Raw genomic sequence first — 27,225 nt, forward strand, 5'->3', positions numbered from 1 at the left:
TATTAACAAATTTGAAATTTTTATTTCAGAACTGCCTTTATGTACAGACATCATAAAAAAATGCACATACACTGGATCTCTTCCGAGGAACAGAAGCTGGAATTAAAAGTTAAAAGCATTTAAGAGAACTGAAATTGTCCCAGAGAAGTTCTGAGGATCATGCTTCTTTAAATGTCCTTGATAACCTCTTCGAGTTCTTCCTTTGTGAACATGTGGAAATTCTGGCCAGGCTGCACCGTGGCTAGCTGCAAAGAAAGCAGAGAAGGGTTGACGAGCTGGGCTCGATTACCATGCAGATAGCACTAGGTCAGGAGAAGCTGTGTTAGTGATGCAGCTGTTCATTAGGAACTAAGGGATCTGCTGTCCCAGGGATATCCTTTCCAGCCATGGGTTCCTAAAATAGCTCTCTGACTCCCAAATTAAAATTCTTATTGACCAAATTTTCTATTTTGAGGTTAACTTACCACATAATAGTTAACCAAATGCCTGGTGTCATTGTCATTTCTTGAAGTTACTTCAACAAGGATCAGAAAAGCAACAGCAAATTGCATAGCATCAGTACTTTTTTCTGTTAACGATTCCTTTAGAAATATATATATATATGTATATATATATATTTTTTTTAGAAATATTTTTAAAGTGTATTTACCCACTTGCAAGTGAAGCTTGTATTGTGTGACCTGTTTCTTGGCCACTCAGTGTTTTAATTTCCATCAGTAAAATGGGATAATAATAGCACCTAACTTATACAGAAGTTGTGAAGATTAAATGTGTTAACGTATGTAAAGTGCTTACAACACTGCCTAGAACATTATAATAAGTACTAAATAAAAAACAAAAGTATGAAATATTAAGTATATTTTGTTTTCTCTAAAATTGTTCATAAGGCAACTTAACCACCAAATTTTTGTTTTTTAAAAGGACTGGCCATGAGGGGCACCTGGATTGCTCAGTCAGTTAAGTGTCTGTCTGCCTTGAGGTCAGGTCATGATCCCAGGGTCCTGGGATCCAGCCCCACATCCAGCTGAGCTCTGGTTCTAGCTCTGGCTCCCTGCTCAGCAAGGAGTCTGCTTCTTCCTCTGCTGGTTCTCGCTCTCTCACTCTCTCTCCTCTCTCTCACTTTCTCTCTCAAGTAAATAAATTAAAAATATTTTCTTTTTTTTTTTAAAGAAGAAACTTTTTAAAAATTTTAAAATTAAAAAATAAAAGGACTGGCAATGAAAATGAAAGGATTCCATTAACACTGACAACAGGAAATCAGTTGTGATTGGCAGATATTCTAATAACCAACAATCCAGATACAATCTATTTAAGCAATAAAAGACCAAGGTCAGAAGATGGTTAGTTTCACATTTAACTAAAACTACCAACTTTTCCATTACCTCTGCTGATAACATAGTTCCCCATGTTTTGGAGGCAATACTGAGCAGTAGATATCATTTCCTCATATTGCCTTTTTCTTTAGACTTTAAAATTAAATATACTAGGGCATTTTTGGTAATATTCATTACTGATATTTAAATAATTTGAAAACTGCCAGAATTAGCATCATCCAATTACAGGATGTTTATTATTTTCTGCCTCATCTAAGGTAAAACAGAATACTGCACATTAAAAAATATATATTTTATTTATTTATTCATGAGAAACAGAGAAAGAGAGAGAGAGAGGCAGAGGCAGAGACACAGGCAGAGGGAGAAACAGGATCCATGCAGGGAGCCTGACATGGGACTCAATCCCAGGTCTCCAGGATCAGGCCCTGGACTGAAGGCAGCACTAAACCACTGAGCCACCAGGGCTGCCCAATACTGCACATTTAAAAAAAAAATATTTTATTTATTATCTATTTATCTACCTATTTATTTACAGTAGGGGTGGGGGGAGGGGGAGCCAGAAGGAGAGAGAGAGATTATCTGGAGCAGACCCTGTAAGCCCAACACAGGGCTCGATCTCATGATCCTGAGATCATGACCTGAGCTGAAACCAAGAGTCCAACACTGAGTGGACTGAGCCACCCAGTCTTTATATAATATCACTCATCACTAGATGAATAAAAAGAACCCCTTGGATTTGCATAATGAGAATTTTATTTATATAATATGAAAGATACTCTTCTATTTTTCTTATTCTTTCAAAAACCATTGTGAAGGGGCACTTGGGTGGCTCAATCAGATGAGTGTCCAAACTCTTGGTCTTGGCTCAGGTCATGATTTCATGGGTTGTAGGATCTAGCCCGATGTGGGGCTCTGCTATCATTTGGGAGTCTACTTAAGATTCTCTCTCTCTCTTCTCCCTCTCCCCATCCCTGTGCACTCACTCTCTAAAATAAATCTAAAGAACCAAACCAATCTGAAAAACACCAAAAAACACTACAAAAACAAAAACCCAACTGACCAATCTCTGTGAGATAGGTAAAACATACTTTCTTTCATTTAATAATAATTATTAAGCATGTGTGTACTAGTACAATTGTACTAGGCACTAGGGATCCAAAAATGAAGAAAATCTCTTATTTACTAAGGGTGCTGGATATCAAATACTTTCAATGTTAGGTGTTACAACAGAGCTAAGCATATGTAGAGGCACAAAAGGTTGACCTAAGGGAGGTCAAGAAGGTTTCAAAGAGAAGCAACTTTTGAATTTTTTTTTTTTTTTTAAGATTTTATTTATTTTAGACAGCAAGAGAGAGAATCCCAAGCAGACTCCATGCTGAGTGGGGAGCCCAAAGTAGGACTCAATCTTAAGACCCTGAGATCATGACCTGAGCTGAAATCAGGATTCAGATGCTTAACCAACTGAGCCACTCAGGCACCCGCTGAGTTGTGTCTTAAAGTTTTCCAAGAATGGGTCAGACAGTGGAGGAGCAGAAGGGCACACTGAATGTGCACAAATGCATAAAAGCATGAAACAAGATGATATATTTGCAAAACAAAGTGATTCTGAATGGCTGGAGAAGAGGTTGCTTACAGGATGAGATAAAAATGGGAAGGGGAAGTAGGAAAGACAGTATATTTACTGGTTATAAGTATAGGACCTCAAAATCACAGTGGGTTCAAATTTTTACTTTACCATTTACCAATTCTGTTATTTTGGGCATGATTCTACCCTCTCAAAGCCTCAGTTTCCTCTTTTGTAAAACGGGAATACCCATTTGGAGAGTTGCTGTGAAAATTAAAAGAAATAATTGCACGCAAAATGCTTAGCAAGGTGCCTAACAGATTAAACATTATGACTTAAGAATAGTGAATCATCATACTGTGGAAGAAGTTTCAAATTCATCTTGTGGTCAGGAGTTATAAAAATGTTTTTAAGTGGAGAACAAGCAAGACTAGATGTGTAATTTAGAAAATCAACTTCAGAAGCACAATGATGGGGGCTGTAATGAAATGAAGGATGGCAAGACTACAGGCAGGAAAACTAGTTAGGAAACCTCTGAAAATACACAGGGCAGGAGAAAACGGAGTTCCTGAACAAAAGAAGGCACTTGAAAGTAGGGAAGGAGAGGGGGCACAGACATGAGAATCATTTAAAAATGTGCAAAGTCAGTGAAGAGAATGATTCAGTGAAGGGAAAGGGGAAGCCAGAGTCGTCTCGGTTTCTGCTGTGAATGACAGGTACCCCAGTGGTGTCATCTGCCAGAATTAGGAAGATGAGAAGATGAAATGGTTTTCAGGAAAGATAATGTTTAGTTTTAGAATTGTCAAAATTTTGAGGAGTCTGCTTCAGAAAGGTCAAATAATAGGTCTAAAATTTGACCATGAAATCTGACCAACAGGAGTTATCTTAGCAAGAAGCAATCTGAGGGAAATATTAAGAACAGAAACAAATGGTAGCAACTGAGGAACAAATGATGGGGAAAGCGCTGAAGGCAATGAACAAAGTTCTGCTGGGAAGAGACCTAGCAATAAAGGTTACAAAAAAGGATGAACGGAATAGCTCTCAGCAATAAAATATAACAGACTACTGATAACACACAGGATGGATCTCAAAATCATTATGCTGAGTGAAAGAAGTCAGACACCAAAGAGCACACACTGTGTGACCCATTTACATGAAATTCTAGAACACCCAAAACAAATCTACAGGGACAAAAAGCAGATCAGTGGGAAGAAACGGACTAAAAAGGGACATGAGAAAACTTTTTGGATGACAGAAATGTTCTATACCCTAATTGAGGTGGCGATTATGTATTTGTCAAAATTCACTTAACTGTACACTTAAAATAAGTGCATTTTATAGTACAAACACTGTATCTCCACAAGGTTGGTTCTGTTTTTTTTTTTAAAGACAGGACATAGATAGGGGGAGGAGTTAACAAAAGTGGATTTTGTTTTGTTCTCTTTTATTTTTTAAAAGATTTTATTTATTTGAGAGGGACAGGAAGAGAGAGAACATGTCAGCACAGGTGGGGGAGGGGCAGAGAGAGAAGCAGGCTCCCAGCTGAGCAGGGAGCCCAGGACCCCAGGATCATGACCTGTGCCAAAGGCAGGCGCTTAACTGACTGAGCCACTGAGGTGCCCCTGTTTTGTTTTCTAAAAAAATATGTGACTTGGAAATTTTTTTTGTAGAGGAGAGGCTAGGGATCCAAGGGACAACTGATGGAGCAGGGGCCTAAAAGAGATGGAGGAAATGCTCTAGAGCAGTGGCTCCCAAATATCCGACTTTCTCAGACTGACCATCACACTCACCCAAGGAAAATTCAAAATACAGATTTCTGGGCCTCATTTCCAAAGACTGATGGACAGTTAGATTTAGAAACATCAGTACTGGTGGAGTAAATTGTCTTGGACAGCGAAGTGCCCTTTTGTTTAAATGTGAAAAAAACCACAGTCAGGTATTAATGCAGTTAATGATAGGAAGGAGACACGTCTGATGCTCTTTTCAAAGCAACACTGAAATTGAATGAGCCAAAAACCTTTGCAGTTTCAACTGAAACAAGCAGGCCTCAAAACTTTTTTTTTTTTTTAAGATTTTATTTATTCATTCATGAGAGACACAGAGAGAGAGAGAGGCAGAGACACAGGCAGAGAGAGAAGCAGGCTCCATACAAGGAGCCTGACGTGGGACTCGATCTGAGATCTCCAGGATCACGCCCTGGGATGAAGGTGGCGCTAAACCGCTGAGCCACCCGGGCTGCCCTCCATTAGTATTTTAATAATGTTTTAAAAGATTTTATTTATTTGAGAGAGAACGAGAGAGAGCAAGCATGGGGGGGGGGCAGCAGGAGAGGGAGAAGCAGACTCCCTGCTGAGCAGGGAGCCAATTGATGGGGGCTCGATCAGAGGGCTTGATCAATTGATGTGGGGCTCGATGGCAGGACCCTGGGATCACGACCTGAGCCAAAGGCAGACACTTGACTGAACCACCCAGAAACCCTCTATTAGTATTTTAATGTAGCCCAGCAATCCTTTTACTCATCCTGGTCTTCCTTTTCCCTATTCATAATGACTCTTCCAAATAGTTCCCATTCTCCTAAATTCCACTGTTGCATTCACCCACCCTCAGCAGATGATGTAACAATCACTAAGGAAATACAGGACCTCTTCTCTCCCAATTCACCTGCAAACCTACTTGATCTTTACTCACTACCACCTCCTTTTCTCCCATCTACTCTTAGCATCCTAAATAAGGGCAGTCAGAATCTGGTCCACAACCCTCCCATGTCACCCTTACCATCTCACTACCGTACATTTATCTTGAACCCCAACAGTCAGAAAACCCTCAAAGTTCCTTTTATAAGGGGGGCCTGGATGGCTCAGTGGGTTAAGATCCAACTCTTGGTTTCAGCTTAGATCATGATCTCAGGGTTGTGAGATAGAGCCCTTCATCATTGGGCTCCCCCTTCAGTGAGGAGTCTGCTTAGGACTCTCCCTCTCCCTTTGCCCCTCTCCACACTGTGTTCTCTTGCACAAGTATGCTCTCAAATCAATCAATCAATCTTTAAAAAAGTTTTTTCCTTTTACATACAATATTATTTCACATCTTTGAGCCTTTGCCCATGGCTGTTCCATTTTCCTAGAATCCCTTTTCTTCTATTCTTTAGCATCACCTCTTCCAGCCAGCTTTCCTAATGTCCTAGTATATTAGGACATATGTTCTTGTGACAATCCATTCTTATTACTATTATAGAAGTATTGTCTCAAGCTGTTATTATCTATATGGCCCCTATATCATACAGTATACTCCCAGAATGGGAACTGGATTTTCTGTCTGTATCCTTGGCATCTAGTATAGTACTGGACATATAATGGTTATTCAATATTAAGCTGAATGAGTTCTAATCTTTAAATCAATTCCTTCATTTATAATATGCCTTCCCTCTTTTAGTTTTCCATCACTAACCTCTGCTTTTGTTCCTTTTAGCATGCTTCTATACCCTAGTTTCTTCTCAGTGTCTAAAAGTTATTTTCAAGTCTTTTCTCATGCTTAAAAAGACAAAAAATCCCTTTCTTTAATGCTGCCTTCTGCGGATAGTAATAACTCCTTGAGAAAGGAGCCCACTCTTGTTTTGTCCACCTCCCTTCTACTCTTTAACACATCCAATTCTGGCTTCTGCTGTTATCACTTACTCAAAGGATAGTAATAACTTCTGAAGGGATGAATGATCTCCATCCATTCAACCTTTAGCAATGGGAGCTATGATATCCGAATAAAAATAATGGAACAAAAAATACCTCTATATTAGTTGCATTCAGCTTCTCCTCCATTACTTGCTTGAGGATGATGAGTGAAGACTTGATAGCTTCTTTCAGTGTCATAGACTTGAAACAAAAAGGGTAAGGAGAGTAGCTATTATAATTTAATTTCCACTTTCCTTCAAAGATTTCCCCTGTATCTCCCTGAAGAAATAACTTGGCAAATATTAATAAATCAAATGGCTTAGTAAGTACAGTGCATGACAAGTATCTCTAGAATTCAAGTAAACCGTTAATACATGTATTCAAAGGAAAAAAAAATCTTATTTTGAACCAGATCAAAGTCACCCACATTCATCTACATGATCTTTGAAAAAGTGGAAAGGGCTACATTTCCCTAGTTATCTTCTTTAATACAGAAGCAAGATAATATTGGGAATATTCTATGAATGAGAATTTCCAAATAATCTAAAAAGGTTGCCCATTGATTTGGCAAATCTGCTCTTGTACTGTTTTGAACCCATGAACCCAATTTTTTTCATACATAAAATCAAAACTACCAGGGGTTCATGGAAGCACGCACCCCTGTGTAAATCATATGAATGAGTATGGCAGCCTTCAACTACAACAATGAATTCCCCAAAACCAAGTTTTCCCAGCCTACAAGATAAAAAGTACCAAATACCTACTTGCTTCAAGAGCCAGACTAGGAAATATAATTATTATTATTTTTTTATAATTATATTTTTTCTTGTTTTTTATTTATTTATTTATTTGTTTGTTTGTTTGTTTATTTATTTATGATAGTCACAGAGAGAGAGAGAGAGAGAGAGAGAGAGAGGCAGAGATACAGGCAGAGGGAGAAGCAGGCTCCATGCACCGGGAGCCCGATGTGGGATTCGATCCCGGGTCTCCAGGATCGCGCCCTGGGCCAAAGGCAGGCGCCAAACCACTGCGCCACCCAGGGATCCCTGGAAATATAATTATTAAGTAAAGCTGTAAAGATAAAGAATAAACTGTGGTAAACCTACACGATGGTATACCACTCAGCATTAATTACTGTTAAGTACAAAAATGTGAATGCATCCTAAAAACAATATATTGAACAAAAAAGAGCAAACACAAAATACGAACTATATGAGTGTATTTATAAAAATGACAAGAACAGACAAAACTCATCTATAGTGGTAAGCGTGGTTACCAGGGAGGAAGAAAGTGACTGGAGAGGAGATAAGCATTTTAGGGAGTGAGGGAAGTAGTCTACATTTTGTTTTAGGTGGTGCTTACAAGGGTATATATAACCGTCAAACTCCTAGAACTTAACTTTTAAGGTCTGCCCACTGTACTGTATGTAAATTATACCCTGATTTTAAAAATAATAATAAAAGTTGTGAGAAGGCTCAATTACCTTGTGGTAAACTTCTTGCAAGGAGCTCTGGGCACCCTCTGAAGCAGAGCCAATTGCTCTAGCATCGCACTGTACAAAGGTTCCAGATGGGTCCATATGAAACCTACAAAACTCCCCCAAAGGGGGGGTGGTTAAAATGAAGCGTGGTGGCATTTTAAGAAACAAACATCTCACTGAAGAATATAAATGCTTGGCTCTGCAGCCAGGAAACCACCAAAATACTGAGGCACAGGTCCAAAGACATTCTGTGCCTAGAGAACCAGATCTTTCAAAAAGTGTTTAAACTAATAAATTCCTCAGAGATTCAGAAGTACAGATGATATAAATATTGCACCTGAGTAGGCTTACCTAAATAATATTTGAGAATAAGGAGCAAATCAATTTTCTAAAGCAAAGCTCTAAAATGCATCCTGACCATAGTAACAAAGTTACTTTTAATTCTTCCCAGAATTAGCAGTGGTGTCAATAGTTTTTCATAGAATCCCCAAATTTGTCTTTCTATATAAAGAGCACACAATCACTGAACTTTAGAGTTAGACGCCCCTCATTTTTTGTAATTCTATAATAATCTTTTCAGTTGATTTAAGCAAGTCCCCAACCCAAATTAAAAATTCTACCAAAAAAGAAACAGGAAAAAATGGCAAATTATTCTTACAGCTGAGGTCCTTTCTCATCAACTCCTCCAAATAACAGTGCTACTCCAAAGGGACGAGACTAGAACCAAAAAACAAGAGGTCTTAAGATAAATGGCTATTGAAGTAGGCGGTCAGAGGGGCTGAGAAAGGTATGTTCAGAAGACAAATATCCTGCATCCCTTAGAACAGCAAGAAAACTTGACACAAACACCACACTCACCATGGCACCTGGATCTGCATCTTCTTCACCAAACTGTAGAGCTAGATTGGACACAGCTTGAGTCACACTTTCCACTGTCATTGTCTCATTGTAGGTGAACCAATGGTTCTAGAAGAAGAGCAAAATGTGGTCTACCTCTTCTTTTTTTTTTTTTTTAAAGATTTATGTATTTATTTGAGAGAGAGAGCACATGTGGTGGAGGGCAGAGAGGGAGAGAGAATCTCAAGCAGACTCCCTACTGAGCACAGAGCATGATGTGGGGCTCACTCCCACAATACTGAGATCATGACCTGAGCTGAAATCAAGAGCTGGACGCTTAACCAACTGAACCACGCAGGTGCCCCTAAACAGTCTACCTTTTAAATAAGAAAAGCATTAAAGCAGCCCACCATCCCACTACACACATCCCTGTGAACTGTGATTGTAAACTGAATGCTCAGCTCCATTTCGTTTCCCTTAACACTAAATTCAAATGCTTGGGACTACATGAGGAAGAGAAATAGCTCTGCAAATAAACTCTGATCAAAAGGACTCTTAAGTAATGACAGACTAGAGGATGACTCCACTGAAAACCAGTTAACCCCTCATATAACCAAACTTAGTCTTTGCACAAAGTGAATGCTAACAGTTAAGTGCCACTTTCCCTCACAGACCTTATCCCATCATTGTGTTTATTGGTGCTTAATTTTTTTTTAAAGCTTTTATTTATTTGAGAGAGAGCATGCATGATGAGCAGGGCAGGGTGGGGGAGAGAGGAGAGAGAGAGGGAGTAGCAGACTCCCCACTGAACAGGGAGCCCCATGTGGGGATCAATCCCAGGACCCTGGGATCATGACCTGAGCCAAAGGCAGATGCTGAACCAACTGAGCCACCCAAGTGCCCCACTGGCGTTTAAATTAATGACTTACTTGTATATGTCTGACAGCAAAGTTGAAAATAAATGCAAAAAAAATTTTACCAATCAGATTTTTTCTTACTGGTCTATTCTCCAAGCAGAAAATATCAGTATTCCTGATCAGTATCTGTCACCTGGAACCATAACATTACTTGCCACAGGAGAGCTGTTATTTGCAAGCCCAACACCAAAGCAGTTGGGATAGAATGCCCTTTAGCTACATCCACTTCTTGCTATGGTGCTCCCACAAAAAGTCAATTAGGGAACAGAAGGCAGTGTAAAGCTTGCTTTATATAAGGCAAATCAAAAAGAAGCAAGAGACTGTCAGCACTATTTGTCAGTTTCCTTAAAGCTGCAATGGTTGGATGGCTAGACCCCAAGCCTCAGAAAGTTATAAACTAGGGATTCTATCCAAAACCACTCCCAACAGCTACATTTGATATTAACACAGATAACCCGCAAGATAGCCCAGGCAGCTATATCATCATTAACAAGGAACTCAAGCATCTTGGTAAAAAAGAGAGATGATGCTAATTTTACCTGTGTCTCCACTCTGGCTTTATCAATTAAAGTCTTAGCATCAGCAATTAGCCCACTCATGGCACAACCTGCAACGTAAAAGCAATAATGACCCAGGGGCCAAATCCTTGCAGACTCTTTCATCCACTCAGGAAATAACTGAAATACTGAAATGGAATCATGGCAGCCATATATAAATCCCATGGCAATATACCCAAGAGACAGATGGGAAATTATTTGATTATCTGTACTGAACACAAATATAATTATATTACAAATAAATAAAAAACCACCCACAATAACACAGAAGTCCAGTAAGATAGAAGACAGAAAAGAACAGCCAAACATGATTTTCCACATATTACATCCTTAAGCATCCCTTTAGCACTCTGTGACCACAATGCACTTTCAAAATAAGCAAACACTAGTATTCCAACAGAAGAAATAAAGATAAAAAATAACCATCTCACTATGAGCTATGGTGAAAGACCCTATGATAAAATCAAAAGCTTTTTCATCTTCCTGACCAAATACAAACCACATAGTTTAGAGAGAAAGTTTACCTAACGGTCCAAGACGCCAAAGTTATGGCTATTACTTTATATGCCATGACTCAAACTCTGTATCTCCAGCCTAAGCCTTATTCCCACATTTCAAACCTATAATGACACACTTAATATATCTCCTTGGACGTACCACTGACTCAAATCAAGTTCTTTCCCTTCTAGACTCCTTGGCCCTCACAACCAATCAGACCCCAAATTCTATCAATCTCTATCAAATTGACCTGTCTGGCATTAATCCTACTTTCTCCATTCTCTGGCTACTGCTTTGTTTAAGGCCCTCATTATTTCCATGTGGATTAAAGGAAATTTCTTACCTGGTCTCCCTGTTTCCAGTCTCAAACCCCTTCACTCTACCTGCAACCTTATTAATCAGAATGGCCTTTCTAAAATATTCATCTGATCATATTACCTCAATGCTTAAAATCTTTCTCATCAATGCAAAAGGATCAAGTTCAATCTCTTTACCATAGCATAATAAAAAGAACTTCCAACTATCTGATCCCAAGCTCACTTCTTGCTATATAGTCTGCCTCCCAATTATACCAAACTGTTTGTGCCAACGTATTCCATATTTTACACCATCAAGGGTTTCTATTCTAACCACAGTGCTCTCCCTTGCTATACCCAAACACTTGTTCACTTGGTGAACACTTCCTGATATTTTGCAATTCAACTCAGCTCAAGCTTCACCTTTATAGAATCCTTTTCTCAACACCCACTACCATTGGCTCTAGACAAAACTAATTATTTCCTCCTTTGTACCCCCACTGAGCACATACTATAGCCTTTCTTAATACCTTACATCACTCAACTGCATATTCTTATTTACATGTCCACCTTCACCATTAGGCTGTATGTTTCTGAAAATACAAGGACTATGTCTCATTTCTCTCTGTATCCCTGATGACTAGCATGCTTCTGGCACACAGCAGGTTCTCAATTTGCTAAAGTGACACTGATCTATCTCCAAAAGACAGGTGACTTGAGTTAAAATAGAAACAATGTTCTAATCTTAAAAGATTAAATCTCAGTTTCTATATCCATGAAAGAAATAATGTCAAGCTCTCAGAGTCACCAGGGCATTTGGTTCTAAGGCCTTCAAGTAATTATTTTACTGATTTTACTGATGTTTCATTAATAAGATGACTAGGAGGTTAAGAAAATTTGGACAGCCAACTAAAATACCACGCTATAAATAAGCAGAACTACTCACCCTGTAATACTATAATGATGCCAGAAGCTAAGGCAGGAGAATTTAAAGAGACCAAAAAAAAAAAAAAGTGCTGCAGTGTGGGTGAGGGATGTAGAGGGTGGCAGAGAGTAAAAAGATAAATCTGAAAACAGAGGAAGAGGACGGATCTGCTCAAATATTCTTATGCTCTGTGAATCTTAGTCACCCTAAAGAGCTTTAAGAATTCCTCTTTTTAGTGGACACCTCTAGTTTTCCACATGATCCCTCTCATGGTTTTCTATCAGGATTAACATTATGCATCACTGAAGACCCAACCATCATAGGGAGCTGGCCGATTCAACCTTTACATAGTTCAACAACCATCATACATGCCAAGTCTAAATTTGAAGGAGAAAGGAACTTCTGGGAGTAGGTGAGCTCTACAGCTGCTTCCTACTATTATATTATGCACACTACCTGAAAAACCATAGCTAACAAAGGAATAAGATATTCATCTAATATGCGCCTCCCTTGGAAAGCCAAAGAAGACTAACCCAAGCCAGATCCTACAGAACGGCTTTCCCCTACTCCTTACCTATGTGAGCATCGATCTCTACAATTTTCTCAATGCTGCTTGGCTCCATGAGTGGGGAGGTAATTCTCTTCTCCACAGCTAGGCATACACCCTCTGATGTCTGGATCCCAATGGCTGTAGAACCAAGCTAAAAAGAAACGTGTTATGGTTATCGTGTACAGGTTAAAGAACAGTCTCACATACTCACCAGGGGTCTCTCTGAATAACTTCACAAGACACAAGTTTCAAGTCATATCTAGTATGCAGACCCCTAATAAGTAATGTAGTATTCCTATCTATGGCAAGAGCACTAATTTACAGAATTTTGTTCTTCTAACGGGAAAGTTCACTAAGTTCTTAAAAATATGTGGGAAAGGATCAACTCTAATGCCAATATTTTGGAGGAGCAGATTCTAAAGTTCTAAACAGGCATGCAAAAAAACAATAAAACTCTAATGTTTTTCTTTTCACCTCTGCCATCTTGACTTGTCCCAAACGCTATTATTTCTCAAATTTACGTGACCTCCAGAAAAGTAATGTATTTTAAAAAGAAAAAAAAAAGGAAGAAAAAAAAATCACAACACCCATTACCAACATAAAAATATTAACTTAATCTTTTGAGGTCACTAGCAGTTCACAATATAGCTTAATTTCATCTCTCCATTTCCATGGCACCATCCTAGTCACCACCCCTCTGTATTTCTTTATCTACAAAATACATCAAGAAGAATAAACATATTAATATATAAAAGGCTTAAAATGGTGCCTGGTGCCTAATAAATGAATAATAATTTAGTCATTCTTCTTATATGCCTAGATTACTTCAATAGCCTCCTACTTAGGCTCCCCTACTTAATCTTTCTCTTAATGTATATTTCATGTTATGGCCTGACTGATCTAATAAAATGCTATTTTCATTATACTTCTCTGAAGAATTAACATCTCCCTATTTTGTCTGTAACATAAAATCCAAATAAGCTTCCAGAGCCCTCAAAACCTAATCTCACTCTTCTCTTCCAACTTTATTACTCAGTATTCTCCAAAAAAATCCACCAGGTATAGCCTAACCCGTTTTCTCATGCTATATTATCTCCTACCCTTGCACTTCTGCTCATGCAGTCTCTCCCCTTGAATACAATCTTCTGACTATCCAAATCCCACCCACCATTCATAAAGCCTTCCATGACTAAATGTGCTTTTTCCTCTGAATTACCATTATTATTTAGTTAGTTCTACAAACCAATGCCTGCCAGTGCAAGCCACCAGACTGTTATTGCAAAGGAGTCCAAAGAATTCCACGAATCATTATGCATAACACGTTTAACATGTCTGCACACTGATCATGTCTCATACATAGATGTACTACTTTTCAAATGGGTAAAGTTGTGACTTTAAGTGTTTTTAAATGCACATACCAATTTTTTATTATATAATATCTTAATCAGTGTTTGCATGCATAACTCTAGGAGATGAACTATAAAAGAATTTTATGTAAAAAAAAATGAGTATTCATACTTCTAGTTAAGGTATAGACTGAACACACACATTAGCTCTACTCCTTTCCCCAGCCTGGTAATAGTACAAGATTAAAGGCTGGGGGGTGAGGGGAGGAGATAAACAAATATACTGGGACAAAGAGAATGGGCAAAGACATGCAACAAAATTTCGAAGAAGATGAGTTAGTGATAAATTACTTAGCAGATCTGTGAATTCTGAATCCTAAACCAGTGGTAAAGAAAATCAAGAAACTATCTGATTTATATCATAGAACCCCCCAAAAAAGGAAATGGTGGCAACAAGACCTCTGGCAATAGAGGAGCTAAAAAAAATTGTGAGATCAGTTCAATGTCTACCTAAGAAACAGATTTCCAGATCCCTGTCCCTGTGCTGTAACGCTAGATAATGGCCTCACCCTAACTCCTGTAGAAGACTCTGGAGAGGGTAAAATAGAGTGGTCTCTGGGTTGGGGGACACTAAGCACAGTCAAAGACTACAGTGAAAATAGGGGCATTAAGTAAAAATTGACAAGCTTAATGTTAAGAACCTCAGCCTTTCCCCGTTCAGCTCTCAGAAACTAGTTGAAACGCTCTTCAGGCATGAAATGAGAAGGGGCAGTTTTCTCTAGAGCAGTGATTTTCAAACTTCTGAGCACTTCTGCTCTTTCTCTCAAATACATAAATAAAATCTTTAAAAAGGGGGCGCCTTGGTGGCTCAGCAGGCCTTCAGCTCCAGTCATGATCTCCAGTTCCTGGGATTGAGCCCAAATGGGGCTCCCAGCTTGGTGGAGAGTGCTTCTCCCTCTTCTTCACCTCTCCCTCTACATGTGCATGCTCTCTAATGAATAGATTAAAAAAAAAAAATTTAAAAAAAAATCTTTAGGGGCACCTGGGTGGCTCAGTGGTTGAGCATCTGCCTTTGGCTCAGGTCATGATCCTGGGGTTCTGGGACTGAGTCCCACATCAGGCTCCCCATGGGGAGCATGCTTTTCCCTCTGCCTGTCTTTGCCTCTCTTTCTGTGTCTCTCATGAATAAATAAAAAATCTTAAAAAAAAAATTCTTGGAGTGCCTAGGTGGCTTAGTCAGTTATGTGTCTGACTCTTGATTTCAGCTCAGGTCATGATCTCAGGGTCAAGGGATCAAGCCCTGCATCAGGCTTCACGCTCAGCAAGGAGTCTGCTTGAGATTCTCTCTCTCTGTCCCTTCCTAGGCTCACTCTCTCTCTCAAATAAATAATTAAATCTTTCAAAAAACTCCTTAAAGAAAAAGAATATATTTCATCCATTAAACAAGAATAGGACACTAATAAGAAAAAGGAAAAAAACAAAAGAGCTTGGAATTTAAAAACACTTTCTTATGAAACTACTGGAGAACCTTTACCAAACTGAAGGAATACATGAAAAGAAAAAAGGATGACACATGGGAGCTTACACAAGAGGGAGTCAAAGGGAAATCCTAGGGTGATATTGACCGAATATGAATATATACAGCTGTGCAGTATCCCCAGAGAACTAGTCCAGACTGGAGCAGGTCAGAAGGCTCAAAGATATATTTAAGAACTTTTTTTTTTTTTAAGATTAATTTATTTGTCTGAGAGGGAGAGAGAGCTCTTGTGTGTGCATGCAAAAGAGGGGAAGGGGCAGAGGGAGAGAATCTCAAGCAGACTCCCCACTGAGCTCAGAGCCTGACTTGGGGCTTGATCCCACCACCCTGAGATCATGACCTGAGCCAAAATCAAGAGTAGGATGCTTAACCAACTGAGCCACCCAGGCACTCCTATTTAAGAATCTTTAATAGGGGGATCCCTGGGTGGCGCAGCGGTTTGGCGCCTGCCTTTGGCCCAGGGCGCGAGCCTGGAGACCCCGGATCGAATCCCACGTCGGGCTCCCGGTGCATGGAGCCTGCTTCTCCCTCTGCCTGTGTCTTTGCCTCTCTCTCTCTGTGTGACTATCATAAATAAATAAACATTTAAAAAAAAAAAAAAAAAGAATCTTTAATAGGCTATTTCAAGTGCCTGGGTATTTTGAGAGACTTTGGGGATGATTTTGTGATATATAAATATTAAATTAAGCACATTTTTTTTAAAAAAGAGAGTACTCAACTCCCAGGAAAATACTGTGCAGAAATGGGAAAATGGCTTACCTGTGAATAGTACTTACACAATCATACAGATAAAAATGTTGACTAGTGATCTTACAAAATTATGCTAAATATGATATATATATTGAGTGGGTCACCTTACCCCCACCACAGTAGGAAATTGTGTGTATGTCTATCTGTCTGTCTATGTGTGTCATTGGGGCAGAAATTATCACGCTCCACAATATAAAGTCTGTGGATAATACCTAAACAAAACAAACAAACAAAAATATGTAAGTCTGTGCTAGAAATATGAAGTTAATGCCAAGAAAATCATCAGCTAAAAGATTTTAAGTGTTGTTTTTGGGAAACTGAAGCTAAAGGGGACAGTCTTCAGGGACTGCTGTTTTTTAAGAAGTTTTTGTAATTGTTTTATCTTTTGACTCTGAAACTACATGCAGTTATACCTTAATAAAATTTTTAATCAGAAAATATTATCGTTGAATTTAATTTGGCACTTAGTTGTTCTCTAGTTGTTTTATATATTGTGTATTGCTCTTAAATCTCCAACTGAACAGGACAGAATTCATACCTACTTTTAAATTTTATCTAGTGAAGTTGTTCTCAACCAGGGGCCACTTTACTCTCTGGAGGACATATATCTGGAGAGGAAAGTCTTGAGACATTTTTGGTTGTCATGGTGGAAATATATTGCTACTGGCATCTAGTGGGTAGAGACCAGTGATCTTGCTAAACATTCTACCTTGCACAGGATGGTCCCCCAACAAAGAAATACCTGGTCCAAAATGTCAGTCCCTGGGTACTATAATTATTTTGTGGATGAAATATTCTCATATTACAAGAATAAGTTCTCAGCATATTCAATTTGGCCTCCACTTAAATAACTTCCTAAGCTTCCACTCAAAAAAGGATTAATAGTTTCAAGACAGTCTACTTTATAAAATATATCAAAATCAAGATAATTTTCTTTTGAACATTTACACTTACCCCCAGATGTTTCATTATTAAAGTTCTGCCTAAACTTCACCCTAACCCTTGATGGGAACTGGGGAAACGGAGAAGCAAAGTGAGAGAACATTTAACTTTACGTAGTTATTTCTTTAGTATTTTAATTATAACCAATGTCCAGATCCTCAGTATAATACATTAATTTTGATACTGCCACAAATTATTCCCCCCCCACAAAAAAAACCTACTCCAAAGGCAATTTTTTTCCATTTCTGCTGGCTGTATCTCACTCATGCCATCCATACAGTACCTTCAAATGACAATTTCTACTTGTCAGCCATTCCTAGTCATTTCTCCAGCTCCTTTCATACTACTGAATATTTAAAGTTATCAAATTGCTTTCTCACTGGCAGCTCATAAATTGTTTAAATACCAGGTAGTTGGGCAGCCCTGGTGGCGCAGCGGTTTAGCGCCGCCTGCAGCCCAGGGCGTGATCCTGGAGACCGTGGATCAAGTCCCATGTCAGGCTCCCTGCATGAAGCCTGCTTCTCCCTCTGCCTGTGTCTCTGCCTCTCTCTCTCTGCAGCTCTATGAATAAATAAATAAAAATCCTTAAAATATATATAAAAAATAAATTAAAAAAATAAAAATAAATAAATACCAGGTAGTTTAAATACCAAAAAGCCTGAATTTTCACACAGGTTAAGTCACATCTATTAAAGGCCACATCACTATTTCTTAGTCCAACATAGGGCTAGGGATCGGATGCCACCTACCTATCTTTAAGCAATCTAGGAAATCACAGTAAGGAGCTTAACGGAGAAACCCTCCAAAACTGAGGATTATTCTTAGTTTGCACGTCTAGGTGGGACTGCTGTCTTTAGAGACTCAAAATAAATGCCACAGCTTGGAATTGTGATAGTTTCATACTTCATAGTACTGTATGGTTTCAATATAGGACAAACGTGATCAGAAACAGAAATAGGCACTTGTAGCTGGCCTACCATTTTCTGTCCCACCATCCATCATAGTGCATCTACTTCTACTTCTATGTCTTCAACTAATCAAAATCTTTTGCCATTTTCCAGATTCTCTTATTAACCATTTCCTACAATACATTCTTTTTAGAACTGGTAACTTAGAGAGAAACACAGGAGCTCTCTTCAATTATGTGAAGAACGGTCTTTGGAGAAGGTTTATACACTCTGTATGGTTTCAAGGGCAAAACTAGGACCAAACAAAAGAAACTTCAGGAAGCTAGACTTCATTCAATATAAGGATAAATTTCTTAGCCCTTATGAATTGTTTTCTAACAGGATGAGCCATCTTGCAAGAAAATACTCTATCACTAGGACTCTATAAATATTTGAGGATGTAGAGGTGATTGAAGTACAGAGTGAAGGGTTGGACTAGATTAGGGATTCTCAACCCTTGCTAGATATGAGATTCACTGAGGGAGTCCTTAAAAATACTGATGCCTGGACTTTACCCTGGACAGTCTATATCAGAATTCAGACTATCCATAGTTCAACAAATGCAATGCCATGTGATAACTAACTTTAAGTATAGCTTACTTACTAATTTTTTTACAGGTGATCATTTAAATGATTTGTTCAAAATGTCTCCCAGGTGCTAACTCTAGACTTCTATACCCCTCTCTGTATGACCAAGAAGATTACGAACACAAACGTGTCCCTCCAGCCCCACAAGAAAAAAGCTATATAATATATAATTATGAAGCAGTTATCTGTTCAAAAGGTTTTAGGAATGATATTGAAATTGCTATCAGGGAGGAGGGGCAAGATGGCGGAAGAGCAGGGTCCCCAAATCGCCTGTCCCCACCAAATTACCTAGATAACCTTCAAATCATCCTGAAAATCTACGAATTTGGCCTGAGATGTAAAGAGAGACCAGCTGGAATGCTACAGTGAGAAGAGTTCGCGCTTCTATCAAGGTAGGAAGACGGGGAAAAAGAAATAAAGAAACAAAAGGCCTCCGAGGGGGAGGGGCCCCACGAGGAGCCGGGCTGAGGCCGGGGCGAGTGTCCCCAGGACAGGAGAGCCCCGTCCCGGAGAAGCAGGAGCTGCACCAACTTTCCCGGGTGGAAAGGGGCTCGCAGGGAGTTGGAGCAGGACCCAGGAGGGCGGGGATGCCCTCGGGCTCCCGGGGACACTAACAGACACCTGCGCCCCGGGAGAGTGCTCCGAGCTCCCTAAGGGCTGCACCGGAGCAGCTCGGAGTGGCTCGGGAGCGGCTCCAGGGAGGGAGCTGCAGGGCGGGAGCGCAAATCCAACAGCGCAGGCCCCGGAGCACAGGGCGCCGGGACACAGCCCAGGATCTGGCCTCCCCCCGGGACAGGCAGAGGCCGGGAGGGCCCAGGACAGCAAGGACGCTCCTGCCCCGAGCTGAGCAGATCAGCGGCCCCGCCCCGGAGCCTCCAGGCCCTGCAGACGGGGAGAGCCGAGAGCTGAGAGCCCCGAGCCCCGTAGTTCCTGCGGAGGCTGAATCCAGGCTTCCAGAGTTGCCATAGCAACTGCGGCTGTTCCTCCTGGGTCCTCACGGGGTAAACAACCCGCTGAGCCCTGCAGCAGGCAGGGGCAGAGCAGCTCCCCCAAGTGCTAACACCTGAAAATCAGCACAGCAGGCCCCTCCCCCAGAAGACCAGCTAGACGGACCAGTGATACTCCCCCGTGTTCCAATACAACTTGTTTTTGGCCACTCTGCACTGAGCAAAATGACTAGAAGGAAAACCTCACCTCAAAAGAAAGAATCAGAAACAGCCCTCTCTCCCACAGAGTTACAAAATCTGGATTACACTTTAATGTCAGAAAGCCAATTCAGAAGCACTATTATACAGCTACTGGTGGCTCTAGAAAAAAGCATTAAGGACTCACGAGACTTCATGACTGCAGAATTTAGATCCAATCAGGCAGAAATTAAAAATCAATTGAATGAGATGCAATCCAAACTAGAAGTCCTAACGACGAGGGTTAACGAGGTGGAAGAACGAGTGAGTGACATAGAAGACAAGTTAATGGCAAAGAGGGAAACTGAGGAAAAAAGAGACAAACAATTAAGGGACCATGAAGACAGATTAAGGGAAATAAAGGACAGCCTGAGGAAGAAAAACCTACGTTTAATTGGGGTTCCCGAGGGCGCCGAAAGGGACAGAGGGCCAGAATATGTATTTGAACAAATCCTAGCTGAAAACTTTCCCAATCTGGGAAGGGAAACAGGCATTCAGATCCAGGAAATAGAGAGATCCCCCCCTAAAATCAATAAAAACCGTTCAACACCTCGACATTTAATAGTGAAGCTTGCAAATTCCAAAGATAAAGAGAAGATCCTTAAAGCAGCAAGAGACAAGAAGTCCCTGACTTTCATGGGGAGGAATATTAGGGTAACAGCAGACCTCTCCACAGAGACCTGGCAGGCCAGAAAGGGCTGGCAGGATATATTCAGGGTCCTAAATGAGAAGAACATGCAACCAAGAATACTTTATCCAGCAAGGCTCTCATTCAAAATGGAAGGAGAGATAAAGAGCTTCCAAGACAGGCAGGAACTGAAAGAATATGTGACCTCCAAACCAGCTCTGCAAGAAATTTTAAGGGGGACTCTTAAAATTCCCCTTTAAGAAGAAGTTCAGTGGAACAATCCACAAAAACAAGGACTAAATAGATATCATGATGACACTAAACTCATATCTGTCAATAGTAACTCTGAACGTGAACGGGCTTAATGACCCCATCAAAAGGCACAGGATTTCAGACTGGATAAAAAAGCAGGACCCATCTATTTGCTGTCTACAAGAGACTCATTTTAGACAGAAGGACACCTACAACCTGAAAATAAAAGGTTGGAGAACCATTTACCATTCAAATGGTTCTCAAAATATACCCTAAAAACTATAGAACACTTCTGAAAGAAATTGAGGAAGACACAAAGAGATGGAAAAATATTCCATGCTCATGGATTGGCAGAATTAATATTGTGAAAATGTCAATGTTACCCAGGGCAATTTACACGTATAATGCAATCCCTATCAAAATACCATGGACTTTCTTCAGAGACTTAGAACAAATTATTTTAAGATTTGTGTGGAATCAGAAAAGACCCCGAACAGCCAGGGGAATTTTAAAAAAGAAAACCATATCTGGGGGCATCACAATGCCAGATTTCAGGTTGTACTACAAAGCTGTGGTCATCAAGACAGTGTGGTACTGGCACAAAAACAGACATATAGATCAATGGAACAGAACAGAGAACCCAGAAGTGGACCCTGAACTTTATGGTCAACTAATATACGATAAAGGAGGAAAGACGATCCACTGGAAGAAAGACAGTCTCTTCAATAAATGGTGCTGGGAAAATTGGACATCCACATGCAGAAGAATGAAACTGGACCACTCTCTTGCACCATACACAAAGATAAACTCAAAATAGATGAAAGATCTAAATGTGAGACAAGATTCCATCAAAATCCCAGAGGAGAACTCAGGCAACACCCTTTTTGAACTTGGCCACAGTAACCGGAGAGGGACAAACAGTGTATGTTCTCATTCATTTGGGGAATATGAATAATAGTGAGGGGGAATATGGGGGAAGGGAGAAGAAATGTGTGAGAAATATCAGAAAGGGAGACAGAACATAAAGACTTCTAACTCTGGGAAATGAACTAGGGGTGGTGGAGGGGGAGGAGGGCGGGGGGTGGGGGTGAATGGGTGACGGGCACTGAGGGGGACACTTGACGGGATGAGCACTGGGTGTTATTCTGTATGTTGGTAAATTGAACACCAATAAAAATTAATTTATAAAATTAAAAAAAAAGAAATTGCTATCAGAATGGTTAGTTCTTGGTTAAAAGGAGATAAAGAATATTTTCTAAAGAAATAGCTAATACACATTCACTCCAATATTTTGCCAGCAAAGCATTAGGTTGCCATGAAATTTCAAAAACTTGCCACTTGATAGTATACCTTGATAGCTTCAATGGCATATTCCACTTGAAATAATCTTCCTTCAGGAGAAAAAGTATTCACGCCCCTATAATTTAAAAAGAAGTATTAAAAATTGGCAGAAAAAATAAGCATAGATACATGAAACTCAAGTTCCTTGATATTTAGCTCAAATGGCTACAAGATGTAAATATCATTATTCTTTCACCCAAAACAATCTGTAGCTATTTTTTGTACATTTTTGTAAAAGCTTTTGTACAGCTTTTTAAGAAAATGGAACTTATGTATGGAATACTTCTGTCCTATTCCCAGAGACTTCAAACTGATCAAATGAGAGCAGGTGACCTTTTGCCTCAACCCTGAATCAATCTGTAATTCCTTCAATAAATTCATGCCCCAAAACTACCAGGCGATTCCCAAGAAAATAAGTATTTATTCTTATCCTCTTCTCATTATGGATTTGCTGTTAATATCTTACTTTTTAGTATAAGTCAGCTATAAGCACATTTATTTATTTGTAGCAATTACTATTAGTATCTTAACAGACGGAGGTCTGTGTAGTTCCTAAAGCCTAAGCTAATTTATTTATTCCATACAGATTTATATCCATTACATGCCAGACTTCTTTTTCTCTCCAAAACACTTCCCCACCTTTCCTTGCTACAGGCTTTTGGAAATCACTATAGAGAAGACGCATCAGTCATGGTCTTAGCTACAGAAGTTTTCAGAACACAATGGACACTTCAAAAATACTTGAACAAATGAATGAAAATAGTTACAATCCTTGGTTTATGGAGTTTTGATTTTATAACATGTAATATGATGTGTAATACAGCATTTTCAAATTTATCAAAAACGGTCTTCAAAAAAAAATTCATACATATCCCCCAAATATAAACAGGTAATAATACAAGTTAACACTTAACTGCATATCTACTATATGCCTCGCATTGTTATAAACCTTTAAATGATTACCTCACTTAATCCTCAAAATAATCCTACGAAGTAGCATTTTGAGATAGATACTATTTCACAGATGAGAAAGTTGAGACACATAGAAGTTACTTAATTTGCCCAAAGTCCCTCAGCATATAAGCAGCAGAGGTGGAATTAGAATTTACACAAGTGACTGCAGAGTCCAAGCTTTTAGCTATTTCACTATACCACCTCTGGGAATTATTACTCTGGGTTAAGTGAGGAGTGAAAGGAGAATCCCACCATCCCAGTATCCCCTTTCCCAGAGGTCATTTAAAAAGTTCAGAACCTGGGGCACTTGGGTGGCTCAGTTGGTTAAGTAACTGCCTTAGACTCAGATCATGATCCAGTCCTGGGATCAGGCCCCACACCTGCTTAGCAGGGAGCCTGCTACTTCTCCCTACCACTCCCCCTGCTTGTGCTGTCAGAGAAAAAATAAAATATTTTTTAAAAAGTTCAGAACTCTAAGGAACAACTTTTTTTAAAAAAATATTTTATTTATTTATTCATGAGAGACATAGAGAGCAGACACAGGCAGAGTTCGCAGAAGCAGGCTCCCTGTAGGGAACATCCCTGGATGGAGGACTTGAGCCCAGGACCACGACCTGAGCCAAAGGCAGAAGCTCAACCACTGAGCCACCCAGGTGCCCCTCTAAGGAACAACTTCTTTAAAAAAGATTTTATTTATTTATTTGAGAGAGAGAGAAAGCATAAGCACAAGGTGGAGTCGAGGGAGAGGGATAAGCTGACTCCATGTTGAGACGGGAGCCCCATGCAGAACTCGATCCCAGGACCCTGAGATCAGGACAAGCTGGTCAGAGGCTTAACCAACTAAGCCACCCAGGCACCCAATGAACAATTTTTAAAAATGACTGAGTGAAAAGCGAGGACAGAAGACCTGGACTTAAGTTCTAGTTCTGCAACTAGCTGTAATTCCCTCAAATGAAAAGCAAAAACCAAAACCTATGCTGCCTCTGTTACAAGATAATTAATACTGAATTTCATAGAGTATGAAAGAACTTTGTAAAGTGTAAAGTACTATGTGAATATAGCATTTTTACTCTAATTCAAGCACTTCATCCTAGTGAGGTACTACCAAATCCTAACATGGGCTCTACTCTTAGCCCTCGAACTCAAACTTTACTGTTTCCCTGGGTCATTTTATTTACACTAAGCACCAACTACTTTCAAATCTCTATTACCAGTTTGACCTCTTTCCTAATTTAAATGCCTCCTAAGCATTTTTAAAAGGATATCCCATTAGTACCAAACACTCAACATTTTCCAACATGAAATCTCTCTCTCTCTAAGATTTTATTTATTTATTCATGAGAGACACAGAGAGAAGGCAGAGACACAGGCAGAGGGAGAAGCAGACTCCGCACAGGGAGCCCGATGCAGGACTCAGAACTTGATCCCAGAACTCCGGGATCACGCCCTGAGCCGAAGGCAGACGCTTAATCACTGAGCCACTCAGACATCCCAGAAATATCTCTTTAAATCCAGCCATCCTTGCAAAATCAGCTCCATCTCCTGCCATTCCTATTTCATTTCTATTTTAAAACATCTCCAATCTCCCAGTTCCCCAAGCTAGAAAGTTATGAATGATCTGACCCATTTCTCTCCATCTCTCATATTAACAATATGCCAAGTCACATCAATTCCTCCCACATAGTAACACAACACTCTTCTTTCAGTCTCAACGCCCTCATTACCTTTCACCTATTATAATAGCCTTCTAACAGGTATTGATTCATTCTTTCCTCTATTTCAGTCAAATAATCTCTGCAAACACAATTATAAAACTTCTTAACAGGAAAATTAATAGCATATGGTTGCCCAAAGAGTAAGACCTGAACTCAACCACACATTAAAAAAAAAAAAAAAAACCATTCAGAATCTAGCACCATCCTGTTTTTCCCATAGTTCACCATTCCCATACATACATGCATCATACATGCCACCCAGAACAGAATTTTCCCAAACATGAACTGTGCTTTCCCACTGCCCTCCCTTTTTCATACTATATACTTGGCCTCAAAAACTACTGACTTTTACAGTCCATATTTATTAAAATCTTCCTCTTTCTCAAGACTCAGTTTAAATACCAGCTCCTTTTTAAAGTTTTCAATAATGCTCTAATATTGAATGCAATCTCTCTCAACAAAACTCCTATAGTACTTGATTTGAATTTCTCTAATGACATGAATACACTTCCAATTTACACTATAATTATTTTTGTAAATAGTTCTTTAAAAGACAGTCTCCCATATGAGAGTAAGGATCTTAATTTTGTTCACTGCTGTATGGTCAGCAACTAGACAGTGCCTTGTACACAGCAAGCATTCAAGTATATTAGCTAAGAGAATTTTAAAAAGCTGTATTTTAGGCATTCTTGGAAAGATACAAAAATGAGTAACACAAAGCAGTCACTGAAGATGTTAAAGATCACAAAATCTTAATAAAGGTTTTCTAATAAATCAGGATAACAATTTCTATCATGTACACCCTAACAAAATTCTATCACCTAAAGAAGATTCCTTTTAATGCTCTGGGATATACATACTACCAGTCATTTTATAGGACAGTAGAAAAAGCTGTCAGTTTTTAAACTTCACATTATCTATTCTAAGAGTCAGTAAAAGAATAAAAAAGTGGTAGTTACAGGTGTTAAAATTTTGACAGGGTATGGGGATCCCTGGGTGGCGCAGTGGTTTGGCGCCTGCCTTTGGCCCAGGGCGCGATCCTGGAGACCCGGGATCGAATCCCACATGGGGCTTCCGGTGCATGGAGCCTGCTTCTCCCTCTGCCTGTGTCTCTGCCTCTCTCTCTCTCTCTCTGTGACTATCATAAATAAATAAAAATTAAAAAAAAATTTTTTTGACAGGGTCAACGTATACTTTCACAAGAAATGCAGCTCCTAAGGACCTAGTAGGAAAGGAAAATCTGCCCTTCTGGGCTTTAAAAAAAACAAAAAAACCCCAAAAACACAAACCTTCTATAGTAGATGAAAACCTAACTGACCAAAACAAAAACTGAAAGTGAAAATGTCTACAGCTTAAATATGCACAATTTAATATTATTTAGTACTTCCAAGCCCTGAAAACTGTTGCTTTTTAAAATAAATACAACAATTTCACAACCTTAATTTCAAGAACAGATCTGGCCCTAACACACAACTAGCTTACTATAAGCTTCTTAAAAAGTCAAAAAAGCCCAGGTCTGGTCGACTCAGCGTGATGAGGAAACTCTTGAGAACCACTCTAAATTCCAGTTCCTATAAAATCAGACTCCACACTCTTATCTGTGCAGAACTGAGAATGCCTCGGCGCTTTTGCATAAAAGTACACATCCCAGCACGCCCTCCTACATTTCAAAGAAAAGGCCGCTGTATTTCCACGACTAAGAAACAAAACGAGGTTGTTTCCCTAGAAGGAAAGGGGAGCTGAAATTATGAAAGCCATTAAAGAATCTCTAGTTGCTTTTTCTTTCAGGCAACACGTGCGCTTTTTTTTTTTTTAAAGGCAGTCATAGCACGAAATGATGAACGGGGGAGGCGGCGACCCCTGGACTCCTCCGGGTTAAAGGTCGGAGCCCCGGCCCCTCGGCCTCTCTGAGCACAAAGCGCAGCTTCCCGCTTCCGCACCGAGCCGGGACCCAGCAGTGACTCAGCGGTAGGATCCGGCGCGAGTCTAGCTCGGGGAATCGCCCCGGGCGGCCGGGGACGGCAAGAGATGCCCCGGGCCGGGCCAGACTCGGGTTCCCGGGGCGCCCCATGACACGGCAGAACCCAGGCCGGGCCGGGCCCCGGTCCTGCCCGCCCAGAAGCCCGGCCCCACCCCCCCCACCCCGACGCACAGACCTGTCGTACTCAGACCGAGTGAGGAACATGGCGAGGGCAGAAGGCGGCAGCGGCTACGCGGGGTCTTTGAGAGCCAACACGAGCCCGCCGGCACCCAGCTCGCCCGCACCACCACAGCGCGAGGCCCTGCTCCCGACCGCGCGTGCGCTTGCGACCCCTTCAGCCCGCCCGCCTGTGACGGCCTCCGATTGGTTAGTCGTAGTTCCCGCCGACGTGATTGGTCCAACGTGCCTCCCTGCCAGGCCGCGGTTGGTTTCGGGGAGGG

The 27,225-nt window shown here is 40.2% G+C and overlaps 1 protein-coding gene across 1 annotated transcript; it reads right to left on the bottom strand.

Moving 5' to 3' along the window:
• Positions 1–27,110, bottom strand: PSMA5 (proteasome 20S subunit alpha 5). The gene is made up of 9 exons (XM_055340806.1): positions 26,961–27,110; positions 22,145–22,211; positions 12,645–12,771; positions 10,334–10,401; positions 8,899–9,006; positions 8,699–8,757; positions 8,044–8,146; positions 6,675–6,761; positions 1–245 (listed from the first exon to the last, which is right to left on the bottom strand). The coding sequence occupies exons 1-9, from the start codon at positions 26,987–26,989 to the stop codon at positions 168–170; spliced, it is 726 nt and encodes a 241-aa protein (XP_055196781.1). The 5' UTR covers positions 26,990–27,110; the 3' UTR covers positions 1–167.
• Between the last annotated feature and the right edge of the window lie 115 nt (positions 27,111–27,225).

This window comes from Nyctereutes procyonoides, unplaced genomic scaffold (assembly GCF_905146905.1).
Source record: "Nyctereutes procyonoides isolate TBG_1078 unplaced genomic scaffold, NYPRO_anot_genome, whole genome shotgun sequence".
NCBI classification, from domain to species: domain Eukaryota; kingdom Metazoa; phylum Chordata; class Mammalia; order Carnivora; family Canidae; genus Nyctereutes; species Nyctereutes procyonoides.

Coding starts and splice junctions, on each gene's coding strand:
- PSMA5 (XM_055340806.1), bottom strand. CDS start 26,989: ATGTTCCTCACTCGGTCTGAGTACGACAG. Junction 22,212..26,960: donor ACTCGGTCTGAGTACGACAG/GTCTGTGCGTCG, acceptor TTTAAATTATAG/GGGCGTGAATACTTTTTCTC. Junction 12,772..22,144: donor ATGCCATTGAAGCTATCAAG/GTATACTATCAA, acceptor GTTTCTTTTTAG/CTTGGTTCTACAGCCATTGG.